At 33.1% G+C, this 22,670-nt stretch overlaps 3 protein-coding genes across 5 annotated transcripts; 1 reads left to right on the top strand and 2 right to left on the bottom strand.

The window, feature by feature from the left end:
* Window positions 1–375: 375 nt before the first annotated feature.
* On the top strand, window positions 376–6,848 carry LOC128894259 (transmembrane protein 184B). 3 transcript variants are annotated; one of them, XM_054155911.1, is made up of 7 exons: window positions 376–554; window positions 657–863; window positions 1,104–1,297; window positions 1,370–1,964; window positions 2,808–3,043; window positions 3,122–3,206; window positions 5,919–6,848. In XM_054155911.1, the coding sequence occupies exons 3-7, from the start codon at window positions 1,130–1,132 to the stop codon at window positions 6,092–6,094; spliced, it is 1,260 nt and encodes a 419-aa protein (XP_054011886.1). In that variant the 5' UTR covers window positions 376–554; window positions 657–863; window positions 1,104–1,129; the 3' UTR covers window positions 6,095–6,848. The 3 variants fall into 3 exon arrangements, with proteins under 3 accessions (XP_054011886.1, XP_054011885.1, XP_054011887.1); XM_054155910.1 differs by having other exon boundaries at window positions 376–591; XM_054155912.1 differs by lacking the exon at window positions 5,919–6,848 and adding an exon at window positions 4,109–4,879 and having other exon boundaries at window positions 379–591.
* Window positions 6,849–7,594: 746 nt separating this feature from the next.
* Window positions 7,595–12,557, bottom strand: LOC128894208 (putative uncharacterized protein DDB_G0277255). Its single transcript, XM_054155797.1, has 3 exons — window positions 11,702–12,557; window positions 11,512–11,628; window positions 7,595–11,442 (listed from the first exon to the last, which is right to left on the bottom strand). Exons 1-3 carry the CDS (start codon window positions 11,813–11,815, stop codon window positions 8,113–8,115), a joined length of 3,561 nt encoding a protein of 1,186 aa, XP_054011772.1. The 5' UTR covers window positions 11,816–12,557; the 3' UTR covers window positions 7,595–8,112.
* A 2,632-nt stretch (window positions 12,558–15,189) lies between these two features.
* On the bottom strand, window positions 15,190–20,644 carry LOC128894212 (pre-mRNA-processing factor 6). Its single transcript, XM_054155806.1, has 9 exons — window positions 20,431–20,644; window positions 20,280–20,339; window positions 20,072–20,198; window positions 19,069–19,619; window positions 18,148–18,928; window positions 17,439–17,654; window positions 16,356–16,697; window positions 15,666–16,009; window positions 15,190–15,577 (listed from the first exon to the last, which is right to left on the bottom strand). Exons 1-9 carry the CDS (start codon window positions 20,526–20,528, stop codon window positions 15,298–15,300), a joined length of 2,799 nt encoding a protein of 932 aa, XP_054011781.1. The 5' UTR covers window positions 20,529–20,644; the 3' UTR covers window positions 15,190–15,297.
* Window positions 20,645–22,670: the final 2,026 nt, after the last annotated feature.

Genomic DNA, 22,670 nt, shown 5'->3' with positions numbered 1-22,670 from the left:
CTTCTCTGAATGTCCCTTTATACGTAAAAAATGTTTCAATAACAAAAATTAATTATATCTGGAAATTATATGCATTAGAAAAATACATTAGCTGGACCAGACTCCCCTCTTAGGCCTTTCGGCCGCCCCTTTAAATCTTCCGCTAGAGCCGGCCCTGGCAAGGGAGAGAGAACAATTGAAGTTGGAAATTTTCCCCTCTCGCGGCGCAAATCCGAGTCACCGGGCGGACAAGGTTCCCTCCAACATTCCTCCGACGAACGATTTATCGCGAATATAGCGACGTAGCCCCATAGGTAAGCGCATGCGTGACAATGTTAATTAAAGATGATCATGGTGGGGATTTGGCTCGAAGGAGAAGGGAAAAAGAGATCGTCCGTGAGAGTAAAACAAAGAGAACCGTAGAGAAGATTAACGGGTGCGAGGAAGAGGAATGTAGCCATAGCGGTGAGACCAGTTATATATTTTTATTGTCGACTGGCATATTTCGCGAGGCTGACCGCAACGAATGTTTGACACCGAGCAGGGAATAGAGACGAGATGCCTGAAAATGTCGGGTAAAAGTGAAACTCGGTGATCTAAGCTGAACCGATCGTATGTAGTGAAAGAAAGTGATCGTATGTAGTTTTCGATGGACTATTGGTATTATCTGTTGGAAGGTCACGACTGTCTGTAAACGGTTGCGTCGGGTTCTGGTTATTGGAAAGTGGGGAACCTCTGGGAAGCTCGATCTCGCAGGTGAGCACGTACGGGTACGGATACGAAGGGAAAAGGAGAACATACCACACGTACCCACAAGATACGTCTGCGAAGGAACGCGCGTATGCTGCGAAATTGTTTGGAAAAAATCTGCGAATGGAGCACGGGTGCGTCTTCGATACGAAATTTTGCGCATGAATGGGAGTACCGTTGTTATTGTTGTGCATATATTGATTTTTAACGCGCGACTTCGTAATCTCGACATTTATTCCGTGTCACGAAATTCAATGTTTATTAACTTTCCTCCTTTTGTGACTGTTACTAAAATGGACGCTATTGACGTTCTCGTTATTTTCTTCTAACTACGTTCAGCTATTGTCGTTATTTCCAACACTGATTTTTCTCAGATTAAAGTATAAGTAGTACAGTGGCAATGCAATCATCCACGATCATAAGCTCTATGCTTGACGGTATGACATCCACGACTACCGTCGGTGAGGTTACCTCGAAGGAACCAGTGCCAATATTCTTGCAAACAAGAGCTGCTCAAGGTATCGCTGGGGTATTTGTATGGGCAGCGCTGTTCTTAACTTGTCAGCAGGTATTTTACAACTTCTAGTATATTAGGTCCAATACGAAAAGTAGAAAGTATTGTTTTGGTTTCTACTTGTAGATTTATCAACATCTAAGGTGGTATACCAATCCAACAGAACAAAGATGGATAGTGCGGATTCTCTTCATAGTCCCAATTTATGCGACATACTCTTGGGTCTCTCTATTATTTTTTAACAGTGAAAGTTATTATGTTTATTTCTTCACTGTACGAGACTGTTACGAAGCATTTGTTATATACAACTTTTTGTCCCTATGCTACGAGTACCTGGGTGGCGAAGGAAATATTATGTCTGAAATACGTGGTAAACCTATTCGTTCCAATTGCCTATATGGAACATGCTGCCTAGTTGGGAAAACGTATACTATCGGTTTTCTTAGATTTTGCAAGCAAGCTACCTTGCAATTCTGCTTAGTAAAGCCAGTGATGGCATTTGTCATTATATTCCTTCAAGCATTTGGACATTACAGAGATGGAGATTGGTCCCCTGATGGGGGCTATATTTACATAACTATAATTTATAATATCAGCGTATCTCTTGCCCTTTACGGACTTTTCCTCTTTTACTTTGCTACAAGAGACCTGCTAACACCATTCGAACCTGTCTTAAAGTTTTGTACTGTTAAAAGTGTCATCTTTCTCTCATTTTGGCAAGGTAACATTGATTATTACAGAATTTAGTATAGTGTTTCTCAAACCGAAGTCTGTGGACCCCTGAGGATTTACAAATGTTTTGAGAAAGGTCTATGAATCCTTAAACGAAACAAAAGAACGTATTCCATAGATTAATAAAAAAAAGGATTTCTCATAGTATTTTATACTTTTTAAAATCATATGTTACAAAGTTTTCTTTTCATCTGCAGTAAAAATGTAAACAAAATAGAAAACTGCAAAGTTTAAAAGTTCCTAACAACTGTAATCTCTTATTAATTATTTATCACTTTTCATTCTGCTTCTGTTAAAAGTAATACCAATTAGCGTTTTTTATTGGATTTTATCTAAGACGCCAGTAATAAGCACTTATCGTCAGTCCTCTAGTAAACAATGTATACAGCCTGAATCATGGAAAATAGAATATCAGAGTATCTCTGTTAAGTTTGAAGATACGAAAAATGTTACGAATGGAATTAAGATAGTTTATAGGACAAAAATAGTCATTATTTATTTTTTCCCTACAGTCATTTTTTTCACGTTGTCAAGTGAAACACGTGGACATTTATTGTAATATAAAACCTTAAATTAGAGGTGGTAGTCGGAAGATTCGCAGCCTGTTAGTCGGTCGAACAAGGATAGAAAGAGGAAAGAAGCAAAGCAGATGCTTTATAAAATATTTAAAATATACATACACTATTTTTAAAAACAATAAAAAATATTTTAAATAAAGAGTAATTTAATTCACTTTAAAGTTAAATTTTTTTGTCAATGGGGTCCATAGATAAGTGAAGTTTGAGGAACATTGAATTATTATTGAATGTAAATTAATTCTCTTTCATTTTAGGAGTTTTACTGGCCATTCTTGAAAAAGCAAATGTAATTTCACCTATAAGCTTAGGCCAGTCGACCAGCGCAGGCACAGTTTCTGCTGGTTATCAAAATTTTTTGATCTGCATCGAAATGTTATTTGCTGCTATAGCTCTACGTTACGCGTTTCCCTACCAAGTATATTCGGCTGGTTGCGTTACGGATTCAAGAGGAAGGAGCGTAACGATGCAAAGCATCAGTAGTAGTTTAAAGGTATATATGTTACAGTTTAACATTATTTTAAAAATCGAACCAGTGAAATTGTAACTGTTTTAATATCGTTACGTGTAGGAAACCATGAATCCAAAAGATATAATGACTGATGCCATCCACAATTTTCATCCACAATATCAACAATATACTCAATATAGTTCTGGTATGTACACTTAATTTTGTTCAAAATGTCTGTTTTGACACATATTGCCTTTGAAGTCTTTTTATTACTTAATTGATCCAATCGATATATTTTCATATAGCATGATGTAGTGAATGATAAAATCTAAAATCATCTGTATTTCATTGTTCATTTATATATTTTTGTTTAAATTTTATTATACTCCGTAAATGCAAATGCAAAAGAAAGGTAGACAAATCTTTTAATTCAACGTTGAGAAACTGTTAAAAATGTTTCATCCGAATTTAAACAAAGTAAATGAATATATTGATCTTATATTTTTCAATACTCTTTACTGCCAACCACTAAAAACGCGAAATAATACTCAGGATGTTTTCTACATGGTACCACCAGAAGGATAGGGATTCTTTGTGAAAAAATAAATAGAAAGTATAGAACCTTATGTTTTTATAAGGTTCTGTTTTCGAAAAAATGGCTAAGACTTTGATTTCGAAAAAAATCAATTTTTGAAGTCTTGTCTTCTAAGGCTGTTTGTAAATATCGACAATATCGCTGTTGTTTCATATTAGTCTTACTAACTTACCTTTATCTGCAACATGAATTTTTAGTTTTGATTATTTTATTTATATGACACGTTTACCAGACTGAATTTTTTCACAAACAAAGCCGTAAATGAAAATCTTTTCTTCTCTCTTCTGTATTTTCTACTTACTATTTCATGTAGAATTATTACCCTTCTCATTGTACCACATATTACAAAATATCGTGTATATTCATTTACATTTTCTATCTTCTGCAAATAAATTATAATGGAGTTGTTCTTCGAAGGACAGAAAACAATGAATTTCTACCGTAAATTCAATTTATACGTGCCAAATTAACATTAAGTTCTTTGAAGGCACTTTCTGTTTACTGTTTTTCAGACGTTAATACCAACTTGCCGTATGAAAAACTATGAGAGCGCGAGGCATCACTTTTTTAATTTCAAGAAATTGGACATGAGGCATTTGTACAATTTTAAACGGAGATTGAAAAAAATTCTAAATGCTACACTATAGTTTATTAAAACTAATGCTACAAATTTACTTGATGTTTTAAGTTCGAATGAAGTTGCAGGGTGGGCAAAGAGTTCTCTGCTCAAATTATAATTTAAGGTTTATACTAAAATCAGTATATGTATATATTTACTTACTTGCATACATATACATATCATATATATATATATATGTGTGTATGTATATGTATATAATACGATTTATTCATTTTGCAATTAATAAAATTTTCTGTACAATAGAAATTAAGCACTTAACACAAGAGCACTTAGAGTACAGTGTAATTTCCTAAAAGGTGTTGCTTTTCTAATAACTGCAAAAGACAAATAACGATTGACTATTATTCTGTGGCAGTATTGTAATTATATATTATTTTATCGATAGGTCAGAAATGATTAAAGGGCGTAGTATTATCTTATAATGCTTTTATGTATTTATGAGACTTCTTTATTGTTCTTCATTTCACATATAAAATAAATAAAATAAGTTGTATTGGAGTTATCGGTATGCTGGATACACATGATATTCTTTTTTTTTTTATGTATGAACTTTGTCTTATATCACTATTAGTTTTATTTATAATGTTTATAAAAATAATTTCTTAATTATTTAAGAATTTGAATAAATATTAGAGGAAGCTTCTATCATATTGTAGTTTCTCATTGCTGCAATTTTCGTGTATATTCTTGGAGAATGAAAGATGTCTTCAGTTTCTTGTTTTCTTTGGATTTGGAGTTTTATTTATGTCTCGTGTATAGTTCGGTTTAATTAATTATATAATTCAATTATTTTATGTACAATTATACTAAATCGAAATACACAAAAAATTAATTTAATTTTGCACTATCGATTTTTGGAATGTTAATTCTATGCTATCAATTTCTGAAGTAGATAGAAAAGAATTTGAATGATTAGGTTATTTGAAGTTTGTGTGCGTTCATTTCATTTTAACGAGATTCTTTTCATCCATTAATTCTAAACATATACTCAAGAACAGATTACGTTCTTCATTATTCATACTATCACTAATAAATATTTTCTCACTGGTATAACATTTCTCATTCATCATTTAAATCGATATTCATATATTAGACAAATTAGAAAATTAAATGTATTAGAAACATACATTAAAAAATATCAGACTTGGACACATTAAAATAATTCAAATAATTATATCTTATTTTTGTTCGGAATAAAATTTGTCCAAATCTGAAGAATGTATGAGCTTCACTATCATTTGCATCACTAGTAGTAAACAACTTCCCATCCATTGCAATGTTTCTTTCTGAATTTATGCAAAAGGGAGATTCCGTTAATCTACTTATGTATGTTATCTATGCATTTTTCAGTAACCCTTGCAAGAACTAGCAAATTTGAATTATTTCTGTATAACATGCATGTTAAATTAGTATGATTGTTTTGTGCATATATATCTTCTGTATCGATATCGTAAAAATAAGAAGGAGCTGTATGTATTAACGCTATGTGTAAAAAGAGAACAAAATTTTGTCAGCTCACATATATAGCATTGTACATAGGCTGATATAATCGATGCAATTAATAATGCTTTGAACGAAAGAGGAAAATTCACGCATGATTTTTCGCTGTCCACCGACTGATCGATGTATCCATTTAGTCACGGCTTTGCCAGCGATAACACGTGATGTAATGTAACAATCAGGAGCTCCAAAGGGACAACGTGGTATGCGGATATCCAGCTTTGATCCAGACGATCCACAGAATATGCCGGTACCGCCGCCGCAAAGACGACACACTTCTCATCAACGTGTTGCGACAATTTCTCAAAATTATAACGAGAAAACAATGCTGTTGAGCAGTGACGATGAGTTCCAATAAACGCAAGCAATGGGGTTACACGTGCAAAAAGAAAAGAAATGAAAAAGAACACTACTTTAACGTTGAACTTCCGTGAAATTATAAATATCTGGTCTCAAGGAAACGCTACATATACCGTTAAATTGATTGTACATCATTAGGTAGGAACTTGACTCGCTCACAAAACAAACGGCAGATAGACAAAAGAAACGATGTGATGTAAAATAATACGTCACGTAACTGTAATAGTTCCATAATGTTACATCCATGTTAATACATGTATTATGTTACATCATGTAAACATAGCATAGAAGATATTTATTTTAATATGCTGAACATGTTTAAGGCAGTGTTACCTATAGAGGTGGTTCTACTACAATAATGTAATTATCGTTTTAGTTTTTACGGGACGATATAAGTTTCTTAAAGGGAGGCATTGTACAGTACTTAATATCTGAATACTCACAAATACGTTGCCGTATTATTTACTTGTAGCTGATTGATATTTTTACACTTTGAACTAACATTTTGCGTATACGTTTTTACACCGACGTTTCTAATTCGAACAAAGTTAATGTAATTTTGCCAATGGAAATCGCTTACTTTATGAAATACACCGAGAAAAGGTAATTCTAATTCTTGCACGTGTCCGGGAAATATATATATAACTGAGCCACAAAAATCTTTGCGTCCTAGATTAAAGAACTAATAAGTGTATATATCGTTAAAATAGAATGTATTTAATAATGCAAAAAATTAAAAAACTTTCCTTCGATGTATTTGTTTTATTCGCATATAAGTATTTGGTACTTGGTATTTTTACGTTAACGATTCTACACACATGTATATATAAACATTTGATATATAATATTCTGTATTCAGCGTTCTGTTAAACCCTTTTTAAATCAGTGTTACTTAAAACTGGGTTTTGTGAACTTCTTGGGATCCACGAACCCTCAGGAGAAAAATAGGAAGTATATTATTATATTACACAATATAAAATATGTTTCCTATATTTTATTAATAATTAAGACACTCATTAAAAATTTGTCTATCATTGGTAATAAAAACATCAAAAACGAAATTGAAAACTAAAAACCTTAAGAATTTGTAACAATTGAAATGTCTAATTCATTAGTCATCTCTTTTCATTCTCTTTTCCGGTAAAAATAATTAAAAGTAACAAATTTTATTATATTCTCAGCACTATGCAATACAACAAATTAAATACCATTAAACAGTATTAACACGACCCAAGCGGTTAGGATAATTTTTGGATACTAATTTTTATGCATTGCTTTAGTAAATGTATACATAGTTGAAATTGAAAGAAACAAAATTTGAGTTGAATTAAAATTTAAAGAAACGTAAATGTATTTTTTTAAAAAGCTATATTTGATTATATTAAAATAAAGATAATTTAATTTTACTTCAAAGGGTCCGTTGAATATTTTCCTTTGTTAGTAGAGTCGGCGGGAAGGAGATATTAAAAAAAATACTGTGTTAAACAGTGCAAATGAATCTTGATCTTAATTAAACTTTATTTTCTATACAATAGAAAGTTTTGTGTATACATAAATTATATTTATGAAGAGAATATATTATTCTACTCCATAACATAACAATAAAGCTAATTTGTTGAAAGTAAATCACTATTTTTGTACAATCATTAATCATTATCTTAAATTACTTTTAATTCTTATTAGTAAAACACTTAGCGAAGGACATAACATCGAAAGTATAGTTAGAAGAATTTGAACATGAATTAATTCAACAAAAGATCAAATCTATTTATTCTACAAAAGAGCTTTCTATAACTATATCAATACATTGAAACATTACAACTATCAGTGAAAAAATAACTTAATATTTTGTCAACAGCCTTTGTTTTAGCGGAAAATATAAATATATATTTATGTGTGTATATATACTCATATTTATATTTATTAAATATTTATTTATTTACTTTTTAAATAAATTTCTTTTTGTCACGATTTAGTAAAACAAAAAATTATAAAGTACTCGGTTTTGCATTTCTTTTACCAACCGACCCAGTACGTATCTTCATTTGTTATAACTTTTTTCCAACCATGCCACGGTGATTCCAAATCTTGTTCTAATAACAGATCGTTACGCGATTCCCTTTCAAAACTTACACTATTTAATTGTTCGTTGCTTGATGTACAATCTTCTGATTCCGATGCTTTTCGTTCACTAGACAACGAATTGTTATCTTCATCTTCGATATCTTGATATTGCAATTCATCATCCATATATACAACAACATCGTTTTCCTCATTAGTATACTTATTGTATTTCTCAGCAACATTTTGCTTTATCACTTTGCTACTAGCTGCCTCGGAACAGCCTCCCCTGTTTTGATTATTGATACTCTCGTTACCGTTATTACAACTTATTATTGGTTTGAATCCTATAGATCTGAGCCGAGCAATTTTCAGGGCGCTATCCAAAACATTAACAGGTACAAATGCAGACACTCTTTCCATCGAAAATTTACTTTGCTCATTTCTGTTCAAAATATTACTATTTAACAGTAGATTTGAATTTTTAGGATGTTGTATATTACATACAGTTGTTCTATCCGATTCATACCTTTCGTTGGATTTGTACGTTTGTTGACTTTTACTCTCAGTATTTGATTTGGTAGCTTCACAAACTTCGGATTTCATATCTTTCAATTCACCGTATTCTATTTTGATAAAAGTATAGTGTTCATTGCGCTCATATTTTTGAACCAAATCGTTCGATTTCAAGTTTCGCGTCAGTGGTCCTTTAATAAGAGTACATTGAGTTACCGCATCCGTTTTACAAGCCTTCGAGGCATTTTTATCGCAATCTTCATGTGGTTTTTGTTCAGTTATATTAAATTTTATTTTCCTGGGAATTGTTTCCATCAATTTTCTTTTCCGATTTCCAATAATTGTTACATCATTAGTTTGTACACTTTTAACATTAGCTTTTACAGATTTTAATTTCTTGTTATTGTCATTCATGCTATTATTATTATTATTTAATATTTTTTCTGAAATATCGTTCTTATTCATCTTTTTAGAAACATCGAGATTCTCGTGTACTGCATTCCGTTTTAAATTCAATGTTTCCGATCTTTCAACGTTGTTAGTTTCCTTATTCCTAATGTTTTTATAGTTACTGACTTTTGTGAGTTTATTTTTATTTTTAAAAGTAGACCGTTGTCCAGATATATCCGAATTAATTCGGCATTTGTTAAAATCACATACAACAGTACTAAAGCGTTCATATGGCTGTTTAGCGTATTTACTACCAATACATCTCAATCTTCGGTTCCTTGGACCACGTATTTTTGGGCCAATTTTTGCATCTATTAATAAATTTGCAATCTCTCGTCTTTGTTTCTTATTTATGTGTTTCTTGATCGACGATTTAACTACTTTCATAGTTCGTAAACGCGTTCTCGCTTCGATTTTACTTTCAACATTCTTTTTCATATTCTTTGTTGATTCTTGCACACAATGTATTTTCTTCTTTTGTATACTGTTCCGTTTAACTACTTTATTCTGTACATCTGTGTTACATGTATTTGTGTACAAAACATCTTGCGGTATACTTCTCTGAGAACCATTACATGCATTAAAGTCCATTAAATTTGGTTCTAAAACATCTATAGACTGTACAGAGCCTTTTCGTAATTCTCCATTGTGCGTCCTATTGCATTTTCTTACCTCTGATTTTTTCATTATTTTTCTGGTTAATCTACGTCTTCTAAATTTATAATATCTTGCCCCAATCAGTTCATCCGAAATGGCCTCAAACTTTTTCTTTTCCTTTGTTTCCTCTATATCGTTATTTTGTGGCACTGTTTCATCTTTAACCTCTGACTGAACTGTTAATAAATCGTGTGTTTTCAATCCTATAGATTGTTCCGATGTTAGTCCTATCATATTACCCATGAGTAATTTGGATAAAGGATGACATTTCTTATTAATTAAATGTAGAATTTTATCTGGTGTTAATGATTCTATGGAATCTATTGATCTTAATTCCTGTACTTCTTTGGGTACCATTTTATGTGTCGAAGTTTCATTTCTATACATAGGGTCTGTCGAATCTAACATATCAATTGGTGTCTCCAAAGAATTTAAACTACTTTTATGTACATCTGTAGAATCATTCGGCACATCATTATGCCCTTTAATGTTATTAAACTTGTGTTTATAACAATGATTTATACTTGTATCGCTTGAACTATTGTTAAATTCTATATTTATATCTTTAATTGACTTAATTTTCAATGAATCTGATTTAACAGCATTAGGCGAAATATAATCAATGCGTTTAGGAATCTCATTCGTTGCAACAGTTTGCATTTTTCCATCTAGACTTCTATTTCTATCTTTGTTAGACGAATTCAAATTTTCCGTGTGTTGATTAGATTTAAGTAAATTAAGCGATTTAGCTGTTCTACAAAACAATGACAAAGTACTTTTTTTAACATCGTGCTGTGTACTATGCGACGAATCATACAGTCCTGTACGTATAGAGATATTAGTATTATGAGCTTTGAATCCTTGCATTCCGATACGGTTTAATAATTTGTTTTCTGATGTATTAGAAATACTGGATACGCTGGCCGTACATTCTGTATTTCCCTTCTTAAACACATGACGCATTACTATTCCACTTTCAGGTGTAACCTTTTCTTTCTCTTCTATTTTTTTATTTTCAAGAGTCGGAAGTTGTACAGTTGAAATAGTTGAAATGTTTGATTTATCAAATTTCCTCTTTGGAATCGTAGATTCAGATGTATGCGAATATTTTCTAAATTCATACTGACTCGGAGAATTTTCTAAACAATTTCGAGGATGCATAGGCATACAATGTAAAGTAGACAAAGATTTATTTGTACTTAGAAGCGGCTGCTTGATACTCCATGATGGTGGTTCTTGGCCATTTAAACGTAACAGAGAAAATTTATAATATTTTGTAGAATCAGAGTTTACACCTATCCAAAATTTTGTTACAATATATAAACCATCGTATCTATAACCTGTTTTTGGAGCAAATTTGTTCAATAGATTATAACTTCTGATCAATCTCACTGGTATCTGATTTTCATAATTTTTGATAAGTGGATCAATGTCCGATTCTCCGTCAACATATTTCTGACCCGTAAAGGTCAGAGAATTACCAAAATCAATATCTTCATTCAAATTAACGCTCGGTGTACAGATCGATGTAACTCCAAAAGGGCCGATCTGAATATTTTCATTGAAAGGATCGTGAACACGATCTCTAGAACAATCCATGCGGATCCCCCACCAAGAACCAGATGGAAATCCTGAGATGGATCCGTATGTATAATTTATAACCTAAAAAGAAAGAATAATAAGATCAAGACCTAATCCAAATTAGAATAGTAATTTTAACATAAATCTTACATTTGTATTGCACCAAGAAGAATTTGCTTGCGCTTCTTCTTTGGTTGATTTCATTTGACAGATATAATTAAGTTTGATAAACAATTGCTCGAAATCTTCCTTGGTTTTGTTTTCTACCTGAAATATCATTGATATGCTAATAATATTGTTTGTATCCAAGAATATCGAAGCCACGAGGTTCGGTACTTACTTGATGCTTACGACAGGATTCATCTAATAACCTTTCATTTTCTTGAGTAGTATTCGCGGTAAGTGTTATCGAACTATCATTTTTCGCCATTTTATAACAGAATTTTATTTGCATAATAGGTAGTAAGTATAGACGCGGATATTACACACGTAAACAGTGAATCACGAAGTATCTTCTGGTTATGTATATAGAGCTAAAATGTTGAAGATACGACTAAATCGCTCCAAGTGAAATACTCGCATACCTTTCTTCTAACGGTTGATTATAGAGTTGAATTTTAAGGTTTTAGTAAATCTACGCGTTCCAACTTATTTCTTAACCAATATTTTTTCCTCATTATCGTATATTAGGCATAGAATGAGTTACTTCGAAAACAAGTATGGCGTAGTTGTTATTTTTTCCTGTGCGTCCAGTATAACGCATCGATCACACACCATCACACACTACGTCTAAGTAAATGCCCTTAGGTGTTACTTTTTACCACTATTTTCTTTACGATACGATATATATACAAAACATGTAAGAAATACTTCATCTACAAACGATGCAACCACGATACAGATATTACAATTAAATAATTGGAATGGATGTAAGGTTTACTCAAATAAATCGTTTGAGGGGAACATCATGAGGGGAAACTATTCCCTTCTCCCACTTGATATGGTTTTTAATTACATAGTATATATAGGATTCCTTTCAATTCTTTTGTATTATCGACGATTAACCTAAATCAGAGTTGGCCAGTGATCTCTTTATAATTGTTTTTTTTAATAATTACTCACAGTTATCAGATTAATCAGGGCCGGTTTTAGCAATATCGGCGCCCCGGGCAAGATTATCGTGGCGCCCCTTCAGGGGTATATACAGGGTGTCTAAAAAATGTTGTAACACCTTGAAAGGAGTGGGTTTAGGAGGTGATTTCAAACAACTTTTTCCTTAGCGAAAATGTTTTCGAAGTAGATATTAAAACCTCGACCAATCACAGCGCGAGTATGCCGGTTGAGCGTAGGCTACGCGATAGGCGGCCGCGCTCATACGCTACCACGGCCGCTCCAACGGTATACGCGCGCTCTGATTGGTCGGGGTTTTTTGTTAATATCTCCTCAACGAAATCTCGGACAACATTTTAGCTAAGGAAAAAGTTGTTTCAAGTCACCTCCCGAACCACCCCTTTTAAGGTGTTACAACATTTTTCGGACACTCTGTATATCGGTACATTCATATACCAGAGCTATAATGTAATGATTATTTTGGAATTTATTACAATTTGGAACAATTACTATGGAATTAGAAAGTAATTATTTAAGTAATTGATAATTACTTTTGCTTTTAGTAATTATGCAATACCTCATTCTTAACTACTAAATAATTCAATTACTTTTTAATAATTACTTATAACTGCCCAGATAATAATTAAAAGGCGTCTAAAATCTAAAGTTATTAAAAGGTAATTATAACTACTTTTTTAACTACTTTCAAGTAATTACAAATAATTGAAAGACAGTAATCATTACTTTCAACAATTACTGTCCATGTCACTGCAATTACTTGAAAGTAATTAAAAAAGTAGTTATAATTACTTTTTAATTATTTTTAGGTATTTTTGACTACTTTAGATTTGAGACGCCTTTTAATTACTTTCTGGGCCATAATGCATGGGATTACTGGTAGTAATTCAGTAATTGAAAATACCATTACATACGACAGAGTATTTGTAATGACAATTATTCAATTACTTGATCAAGTATGTTAATCATTAATCATAATCAATGAATATGTATGTTTTTTTTTTGGAGCAAAAAATGACATACTTCAATGTAGTCAATGTAGAAAGTATTCGTACACCGATCAATTTCCAAAAAAACTATGTAAAATTGTAATTTATTAACTTATTTTTTATAAATGATGACATTCTAAATATTCCTGGAAATCTCTAGAATAGATTGATTACAAAAAAAAATAGCTATTTATGTAAGTTGCAAAATTAACAAGAAAACAAAAATTAATCAATAAAAATATTGAAGCAATAAGTATTCGCACGACTGTTTCATTTTTGAAACTTTGAAATTTACATTAATTTACAAGTATATAATACTTCTTTCGTGGTATTTCCTTTTGATTTTATAATTATTATAACTCTTCTAAGCATTAAATTAACTAAATTATTAGTTATTCGAAGTGGGATCTTCTTCGATTCCTCTATTATAGCGATTTCTAAAAGTACTTTACTTTAAATTTGATGTTTTTTACTCTACTGTAAATGGTTCGTCATAAGAATCGTACAAATACTTATTGCTTCTATACTTTTACCCATTTTTCGCATTTTTTTGTTAATTTCACAAATTATATTAACTAGTAAATGTTGTTTGGACTATATCTATCTTAGAGACTTCCGAGAATATGTAAAATATCATTGATTATACAAAAAGAAGTTAAGAAACTACAATTTCACGCAAAAGTTTTTTAGGAAATTGATCAGTGTATGAATACATTCTACACTCACTGTATTTTTTTATGGTCTTTTACGCTCTGCTATACGTATTATCAATGTTTGAAAGAACACGAATTTTTGTAAGAATGCATATATTTTAAATAAAAATAAGACAGTATATTGGAACAAAGAGTCATGAAGGTAAATGTGATCTTTAATGAGAATTTTCTGAAAATTTTAAAAAAGCAGACTTTTTACGCATTTTAATGAAATATTTGTTACTTGAAAAACTTGCTCCACACTAAACATTTCTGCGTAGAAACTTATTCAGAGAAAGTGTTGAAACTATTTGTAATTCGAGCAAATTGGGAAAATATCAGTCTGGAATGTGCATCCGGCTATCGCTTGCCAGTGATGTAATGAACTGTAATAGATATTTAATTTCTATACACATAACGTTTCATTTTTATGATATATCCTTGAGTGCTACTCATAGAATTGTAAACAACTTTTACTCTGTTTTACTTCTCCATTTTTACTAAACTTCGCAAAATTATATTATTTTCCTATTTTGAACTGTTTCTCAGATGTATCGAGCAGTAAATTTATTTAAAAAAGATGCATTACGATTTGAAATGAGAACATGTGCGAGAGTCGCTCTGTGTATATTGTAAAATATAAAAAAGATTTTATTTATTGAACTGTGTAATCGACCTAAATCAGTAGTCGACTATCTATCTATGATTCGTGATGCTAACACCTAACTAAATAGAACATAAAATAAGTCATTAAATAGAAAGATAACGATTGATTTCTATTATTTTCATATGAGAAATAAACCTTTTAATTAACCTTTATTTCTTTAGTAATTTAGTAATTTCTTTAGTAATTATTATTTTATTTTTTTAACCTATTCCTACTTACATTAATAACTATAATTCTCAGTGTTAAGAAATACTACCATTTTACAAACCTGACAAATGGGTCCCAAGCTCGATAAAGTAAATCACTGATTTCGATCGTAGAACTAACATAAATAATGGTTTCCTGGTGCAACTGTTGTATACAATGTCCATTTCAACACATGTACAAGATTGTTTATTTTTCTATTGCTCATAAACTTTTAAAAATTATTTACAATGCACACTTAAATTTATATTATCGATTATATTGGAATTGGTAGATCTTTTGCGACCAGTACTAAGATTTGATCTATACTTAAGCACCAATTTGCAATATTCTTGGATACTTTACACCAGTTTTCACCATGATGAGGTTCTGCAGCAATGCATCGTTTTTTTACATCTTCTTGTTGTTCCTCTGTTCCATTTAGAAGTTCAAACTTGTAGAAGTATGCCCATGCATCTCCTAAATCAGGATCTATCTTCACTGTTCTGTTGAACCAGTCTCTACACTTTGTAATTTTATGTTCGCACCAGAACAATCTGAAATAGATGTTTTTTTTCCATTAATGAAACGGATGTTATTATTAGTACATCACATAGATTCACGAGAGAGTCTTTATATACTAACTTGGATACCGCAAGAAGTACATAAGGATCGTGTTCGCATTTCTTCAATGCGTCAACGCTTTTAGTCTTTCTCTGTGGCCTTGGTTCCATAAAGATCGCTTCAGCCCAAAGTAAACCTGATGTCGGACACTCTTGCAAAGCTTTTGCCATAAGTGTATTGGCCATATCTCTGACACCGCCACTTTTCAATTCGTTTCTGATAGCTTCTAACCAAAGTTCAGCGTTCTTTGGATTCCTTAGACGTGCTTTTTCCAACACTGAACGAGCCTTAGTAACTTGGCCTTTTCTGTGTTCCAGTTGCGACAGTAAACGCCACAATGGAATCGAACTCGGACACTTCTTAATCTGTAAGACGTATAGAAATATATAAATGACAATCGAATATGTAAAATAAAATAAAATATTAGTGTTAAGAGTAATAAATAGTTAAATAGTGTATTGCTATGAAAACTGGCGATGTTTAGTCACAAGTATTTTAACCCTTTTCAGATCAACCTTAAATGATAAGATTTAACGTACTAACTTTCACAATGAAAGTGAAGTTACCAAAGTATCGCTTACATATAACATTTACTAAAATATTTGACAATGCAATTTGTATATCAATTATACTGAAAATTTATTACGCTTAGGACCTACGTTTTTTTTTTTATTGTTTTTGATCAAATTTTTAACTTAATTATAAACTTACAGCTTGTGTGTAAGTGTCCAAAGCTTTATCCAAATTTCCCTGTTGCTCCTCGATTTGACCCTTCATCAACCACAACTTTGGGAAATCGTCGAATGCCTCCAGAGCCTCTTTCAGAAGCAGCAAGGCTGCGTCGAGATTGTTCAAAGCCCATTCTAATTTCGCACTTTTCATCATTACTCTAGGAGTTGGCGCGGATGCTCTCGCTTTTGCAAGTAATCGCCGAGCTCTTTCGTATTCAGAATTTTCAGATTCTAGTTTCACGGCCGCCAACCAAATCTCCTCTGAATTTGGATTTGCTTGAAACGCGAGAGACAGAATACCTCTAGCTGCTGGAACATCACCCTGTAAAATGAAGAAAGATTAGGTTAAATGTGTACCACAAAAATACTAATGCACGATTTGATCTCCATCAAACATTCGAAGATAGAATGTTCGTAGAGTGATAAAGCCAGAGCCGGCTAAAGACAGGTTCACTGCGTTCGCCAGAACCCGGGCTCACGGTCTACGAAAATTACCCAATTAAAAGGCACCGATTTTTATTAACTTTTTACAGAATGATACCATTAAAAGATGCAAGACATTTTTTTAATAGCGATGATTCAGTTTAAAGAAGTGACAAAAGTCATCAGAGTATTATTATTTAGTATTCGTCTTATTAAAAATATATAATATGTAACAGCGTTTATAAATAAATAATTCCTCGTTGTAAAATTTAAGTGTAGGATTTGAATGTGAATTCAGGTCCCGCAACATTTTTTAACCCGGCCCTGGATAAAGCAAATTCGTGTTCCTAACCAATGAACATTTATTCCATTTCAATTTAATTCTTCGTTTATTTTATAATAAAATAAATAAACTTCTAAACGATTACGAGCGCGAATACTTTTAATTTTAATAATTGTCAACTTGGCATGATTAACTGCAAATGAAAAATGTCTATAAAATTAAAATTACGATTTAAGCTAATCTATATTATTTGCGTATCATTAATTTATCAATTTACTAAATGGATGAGTTTCTGAAAAATTGTTTTAATGTCCGGTGTCTAGAAACGTGACTTTGATCTTTATTAGTTTTACTCACAGCCAACCACTTGGATTTTGCACCCATGAGCCAAAGCACTTCGCTTTTGGGACAATGTGCAACTGCTCTTTGGAGCAAAGATTCCAAAGATTCTCGCGTTCCATACGTTTTCTCGAAATAGGCTGCGCGTAGCCAAATTGATTTTTTACTAGGAAACGCCGACAATGCGTAAGCGTAGACAGCCCTGGCGCACTCCAATGCTCCTTGTTGGGCGCACTGAAAAAGTGAATAAACAAATTATTGTTTTTGTTCAATTAAATATTAGTGATGGATCTGATGCGATTAGATATCAATGATATTCAAGCGATTTGACATTCAATAAAAAGAATTGAAAAGTATCAAACTTTCTACTTGACATTAATTTTTGAAACAAACACTTTTGTAATAAATACTTGAGAGTGAGCATCGATAATATAACTATATTGGGAAAACAGACCATTGCAATTAAAATATAGGACCGCGTGACTCTTGAAACTATGGAATATTGTAATGCAATGTTACATTCTCAAGAGACCCGCTACTTTAATACGCGAATATACTTGATACTGTCTAGGAAGTATCAAATGAATATCAATACTCTCACAAAGTATCAAATATATGTAAATATTTCTGTAAAAGTATAATTAATGAGATGCATCGATAGCATTGTTTTTGTATCATTCCCACCAGTTCCATGACTATAAACTACAAAATATAATATTGATTTTACAGCTTCTGCATCCTCCATCCACGTGTGCTTTCTATCTTCTTCTTCTACGCCAAAACTGATGATTGCTTTAACGATAACTTGACATGTATGTACCGCACCAGCCTTTTCCGCCTCCATGGCTTCTTTGAACCAATGTTCTCTGTTAATTTCGACTCCGTTCGCGCTCAACGAGGATATCGCACGATCGATAATTTTTTCTACCATGTGCTTATTCCCATTCGCCTCTTCTAATTTTGCGGCGGTGGTCCAGATTTGTCTATCGGTTGGAATGTTCTCTCTTGCTTTATTAAGTACCTTCCTCGCGTTGTCATAGGTTTCTAATCTTGCGAGAGCAAGCCACAGATCTACACTGGTCGGACAACACTCGACCGCTCGACTAAGTAAAATTCGTGCATCCTCTGGTTCCTCTAACTCGACCGCCGCTTTCCACAATCTCACCGAATTTGGAATGTGCTCCAACGCTTTGCGGTACACTCTCCTTTTCGCTTTTGTTTCCGTCTCTAAATCAGCTGCCTTTATCCAAATTCGAACAGACGTTGGTATATGCCGTACCGATTGCGCAATTACCGCTTTAGCCGTATCCGGTGGTTGAAGTCTAGCTGCTTCCAACCATAAGTCTTCCGACGTAGGATTTACCTCGCACCCTTTCATTATCAGATTTCGCGCAGCTTGTACTTTGCCTGTAACTTCTTCTAAACGAGCCGATGCAATCCATGCTGGTGGATGATTGGGATTCGTTTCTCTCACAGATTTCAATAGCAATCTGGCTTTCTTGATATCGCTGGAGCAAAACGAAGAAATCGATAAATTAAATGAAAAATGTATCGAGACAAGGATAGATAAATGTGTATGTTAAAAAAAAGAAATTGAAAGTTATTAAAAATATTCAAGGCGAACTGTAAATAATTTGAAGGAACTTACTTGATATCACCGCCGTACGTTGGGATCATACTTTGCAAATCTGTAAGATAGCCCTTTGGATCGACAACAGTTTGTCCTTCTACGGAATCGGAAACTTGGTTTAATTTAACATTCATTAGAGTGTTTCTGGCTTGTCCAATTTTCCTTAGATCTAAATCTCCTGTAGGAGTCAACATTCCAGGAGTCGCTACACCAGGCATCATAGATGCCAGACCACTCGACGGATCAATACTGGTAGATGTTTCACCTCCCAAGTTTCTCGCGAGTACAGAATCCGGCAATGGCGTGAATTTTTCAGCCCGCGGATTCCGTTGTTTCCGATTCCTGGCATCACCTACTTCTGGAACATTTTTCCATTCTTCTTCGGTTACATTTACCAATTCCCTTTTCAAATCAGAGAACTGCTGTTGAATTTTAGGACGTTCTTGACGATACCTTTCTAGTTCCTCTCTGAGCCTCTTTTCTCTATATTCTTTACGTTTTTCATCCATTCGCTTGTCAATAGCTTCGTAAATGGCGTCTGCTTCTTCATCGTCTTTATCATATGGGTCCTGAAAAGAATTCGATTCATATGCTGTAACAGTTGCTTCCAGTTGCTTTTTGGTCAGTCTGCCATAGAAAGATGGTTATACATATACAAATATACAGTAAGCAAGCATCTGTATACATGAGCATATCTTAATGTTATTTTTGACAAGCTGTATAATATTGGGTAAATTAGAGAATTCATGTATCAATTGTCAATGATAGGTAGTGACAAACACACAACTATTGAAGTTTTGTAACAAAGTTTAAGGCCGATTGCACACGGGTACAACCGATGAGTTTCAAACCACTCTGAAACTAGTTGTATGCGACCATGGATCTAGGTAAAACAAAGTAGTAGGTAAAACAAAGAGCGCAAACGGTTTGCAACTAATTATCTAATTTCAAATCAGTTGCGCCGTATGCGATCGGGCTAAGTTGTTTAAACACTTGAATTCTAAGAATATTTCTACTTTACTTTACTGAAAAGCGAGCCCCCGTATCCAGAAAATTCATCGTAATTGGAATCATTCAAGTCTTCTTCATCTTCTTCCTCTTCTTCCTTCTTTTTTGTTCGTTTTGTAGGTGGAGCATGTCTATCATCCCTGTAAACAAAGTATAAAATGACATGGAACTTTTTTACTAAATGTAAAGATAATTTGGGAACTACTACACAGAATACTTACGAGACATCGTTAGCATCTCGAGCTGGACCGATATCAGATCTAGTTGTGAATCCGGTAGCTCTGAAAATTTACGTATTAAGTCATCAAATTAATGTTTCACTTTACCGATGGAGGTTAGATCAATTAAACAACATTTCTTCGTTTATATTACCCTCTTCCGACACCAGCAACGTATCCTAAGGGCGCCGGTACACCCAAGAAATGTTTCTTGTTTCTGGTTGACAACGAAACTGACGATGGAACTGACATTTTTGTTTACCGTCTACAAATCGACGTAAACAGAAAGACGAAATACTGATACTAACTACTACCTGCTACTAACCAATCATAACCAATACCAAATTACCAACTGAATAACTAATACTGTCACCAGGGAATTCACGGATAGATTGGATCGGCATCTCACGGGGTTTTACTATAGCCCTCTGACAGCGTCACAAGTGACACAGCTTAGAACTAAATAGAGCCCCGCTGGAAGGCAAGTATGGAGGGAAATTTAATTTAATTTAGACTACTTTTTGTACTGTGTAGATATGAATTATATTATAGTATAATATTCTAAATTATACAATGTGGGAAATTATAACCCAATTAATCAGATCCACTCAGGACCGGCGTTATGGGGAGGCGCGGTCGGGCAACCGCCCGGGGCGCCAGATTTTTGGAGGCGTCGCAATCCGGTGTAGATTAGTAAAGCTGCTATATATTGTAGTTTAACAATCTTTACAATCTAGCTACAGATTCATCGTTTGATATTATTACCTTATCTTCTTTTCTTAAAAATTTTAAGCCTCTGAAGAGGAGCCACGATAATCTTGCCCGGGGCGCCAATACTGCTAAAACCGGCCCTGGTCATCCACTAGTCATCTTTTCATTTACGCACAGTATAGTGCGCAGGAGACAAACTGGCGCCACCAACGGAAAGGAGTTGAACTACTAGATAGTTTTTCCCGTTTTTTTCAGGCACAATAATGAAAAAAACATATAATAATTATGCATTTCGTAATCAGGGGAAGTGAATCTATCGTCTCGTCATGCGTTTTCTGGAAAAAATTGAAAAAAAAAAATATTTGGCATTGAACGTATTTCTAGCATGTTTTAAAAGCGAAATTGCAAAACGTGTAACTATCCTCCGCAGTGGAATTTTATAAGGAACAGTATAAAAAAAAAATTAGACGGAAAGGTCGCTTCCTCGCCTCATAAAATTACAATGGTGTTGTCGTTATGAAATCGAGAAGACTGATGCGCTTGCACAATGGCTTGAGTACCACACTCTCCACCACAGCACGCCACAGCGCTGGTGTCGTCTCTCCTGCTGCTGGTGTGCCGAGAATCTAAAAATGCCTTTCAGCATGGTTCAGTACCGTACTAAAAGTATGAAGCGCCCGAGCTTATATATTTTACTTTTGCATATGTATATATATTCAATATTATATTGTTAAGAAACGTCATATATATGTTAAGGTTGTTTATATTACATTGCAATTGATTGATACAGAATAGTCTGTTACGATAATTTCAAAGAAGTAAATAATAAAAAACTGATATGATATTTATAATATGGTACGAAAATAATAAAGTACTAATTGTTATTTGTGCTGTACTTGTTTCTATTTGTATAATGAATTTCAATATATTTATCTCTATTCTACATATATATGCTTGGTACACATCATGGCTATCAAAAAATCGAGTACATTTCATTAACGTAAATCAGGCAGTATTCCCAGTAGAATTAAATAAACAATTTTGCAGTTGTGAATCTAAAGCATTCATTCGATGTACATGGTGATTAAAATTTTTGTTTCCACTGCTTTTTCGAAAATTATCACCCAAGTTCATGTACATCATACATTCAAAATGGAAATTGTTTGTTTTAAAAAATATATCCGCATATTAGTTATAAATAAGTCATATTTAACGAATGTATTTTTAAAAAAAAGGGAAAAAAAAAAGATAATGTAAGAATGTTTCAACGGGACTCGAACTCGCGACAGAGAAATTATTATGTCGATGTTTTACTGACTATGCCGAATTCGCTATTGACAGAGTCGCTTATAATTCACCAAGTAAGCAGCAATAATAACTTTAATGTTGAATATCTCGTAAATTATAAATCGTCTGCCCCCAAAATTGAATATAATTCGCTTCAGTTTTCCACTGTGCAAAGGCTCATCAAAAAATTAGCGTCATATCTGGGCCCGTTCCCTTGTTAGTCTCTCTTTCTTCTTCATCAAACTGTCTCTTTCTACTTCGTCGAAGCTTTCAAACTTTGGACGGATTCGAAGCTTATCGAAATATTTGGTTACACATACAATGTACGTAGGTATAATAACCAGCCGAGGTGTCGATTCTAAGTTTACATGCGGCTCCAGGCGAGCGTGAACATAG

This window comes from Hylaeus anthracinus, unplaced genomic scaffold (assembly GCF_026225885.1).
Source record: "Hylaeus anthracinus isolate JK02 unplaced genomic scaffold, UHH_iyHylAnth1.0_haploid 3, whole genome shotgun sequence".
Taxonomy (NCBI): Eukaryota; Metazoa; Arthropoda; class Insecta; order Hymenoptera; family Colletidae; genus Hylaeus; species Hylaeus anthracinus.
This window is presented reverse-complemented; position numbering and strand designations above follow the sequence as displayed.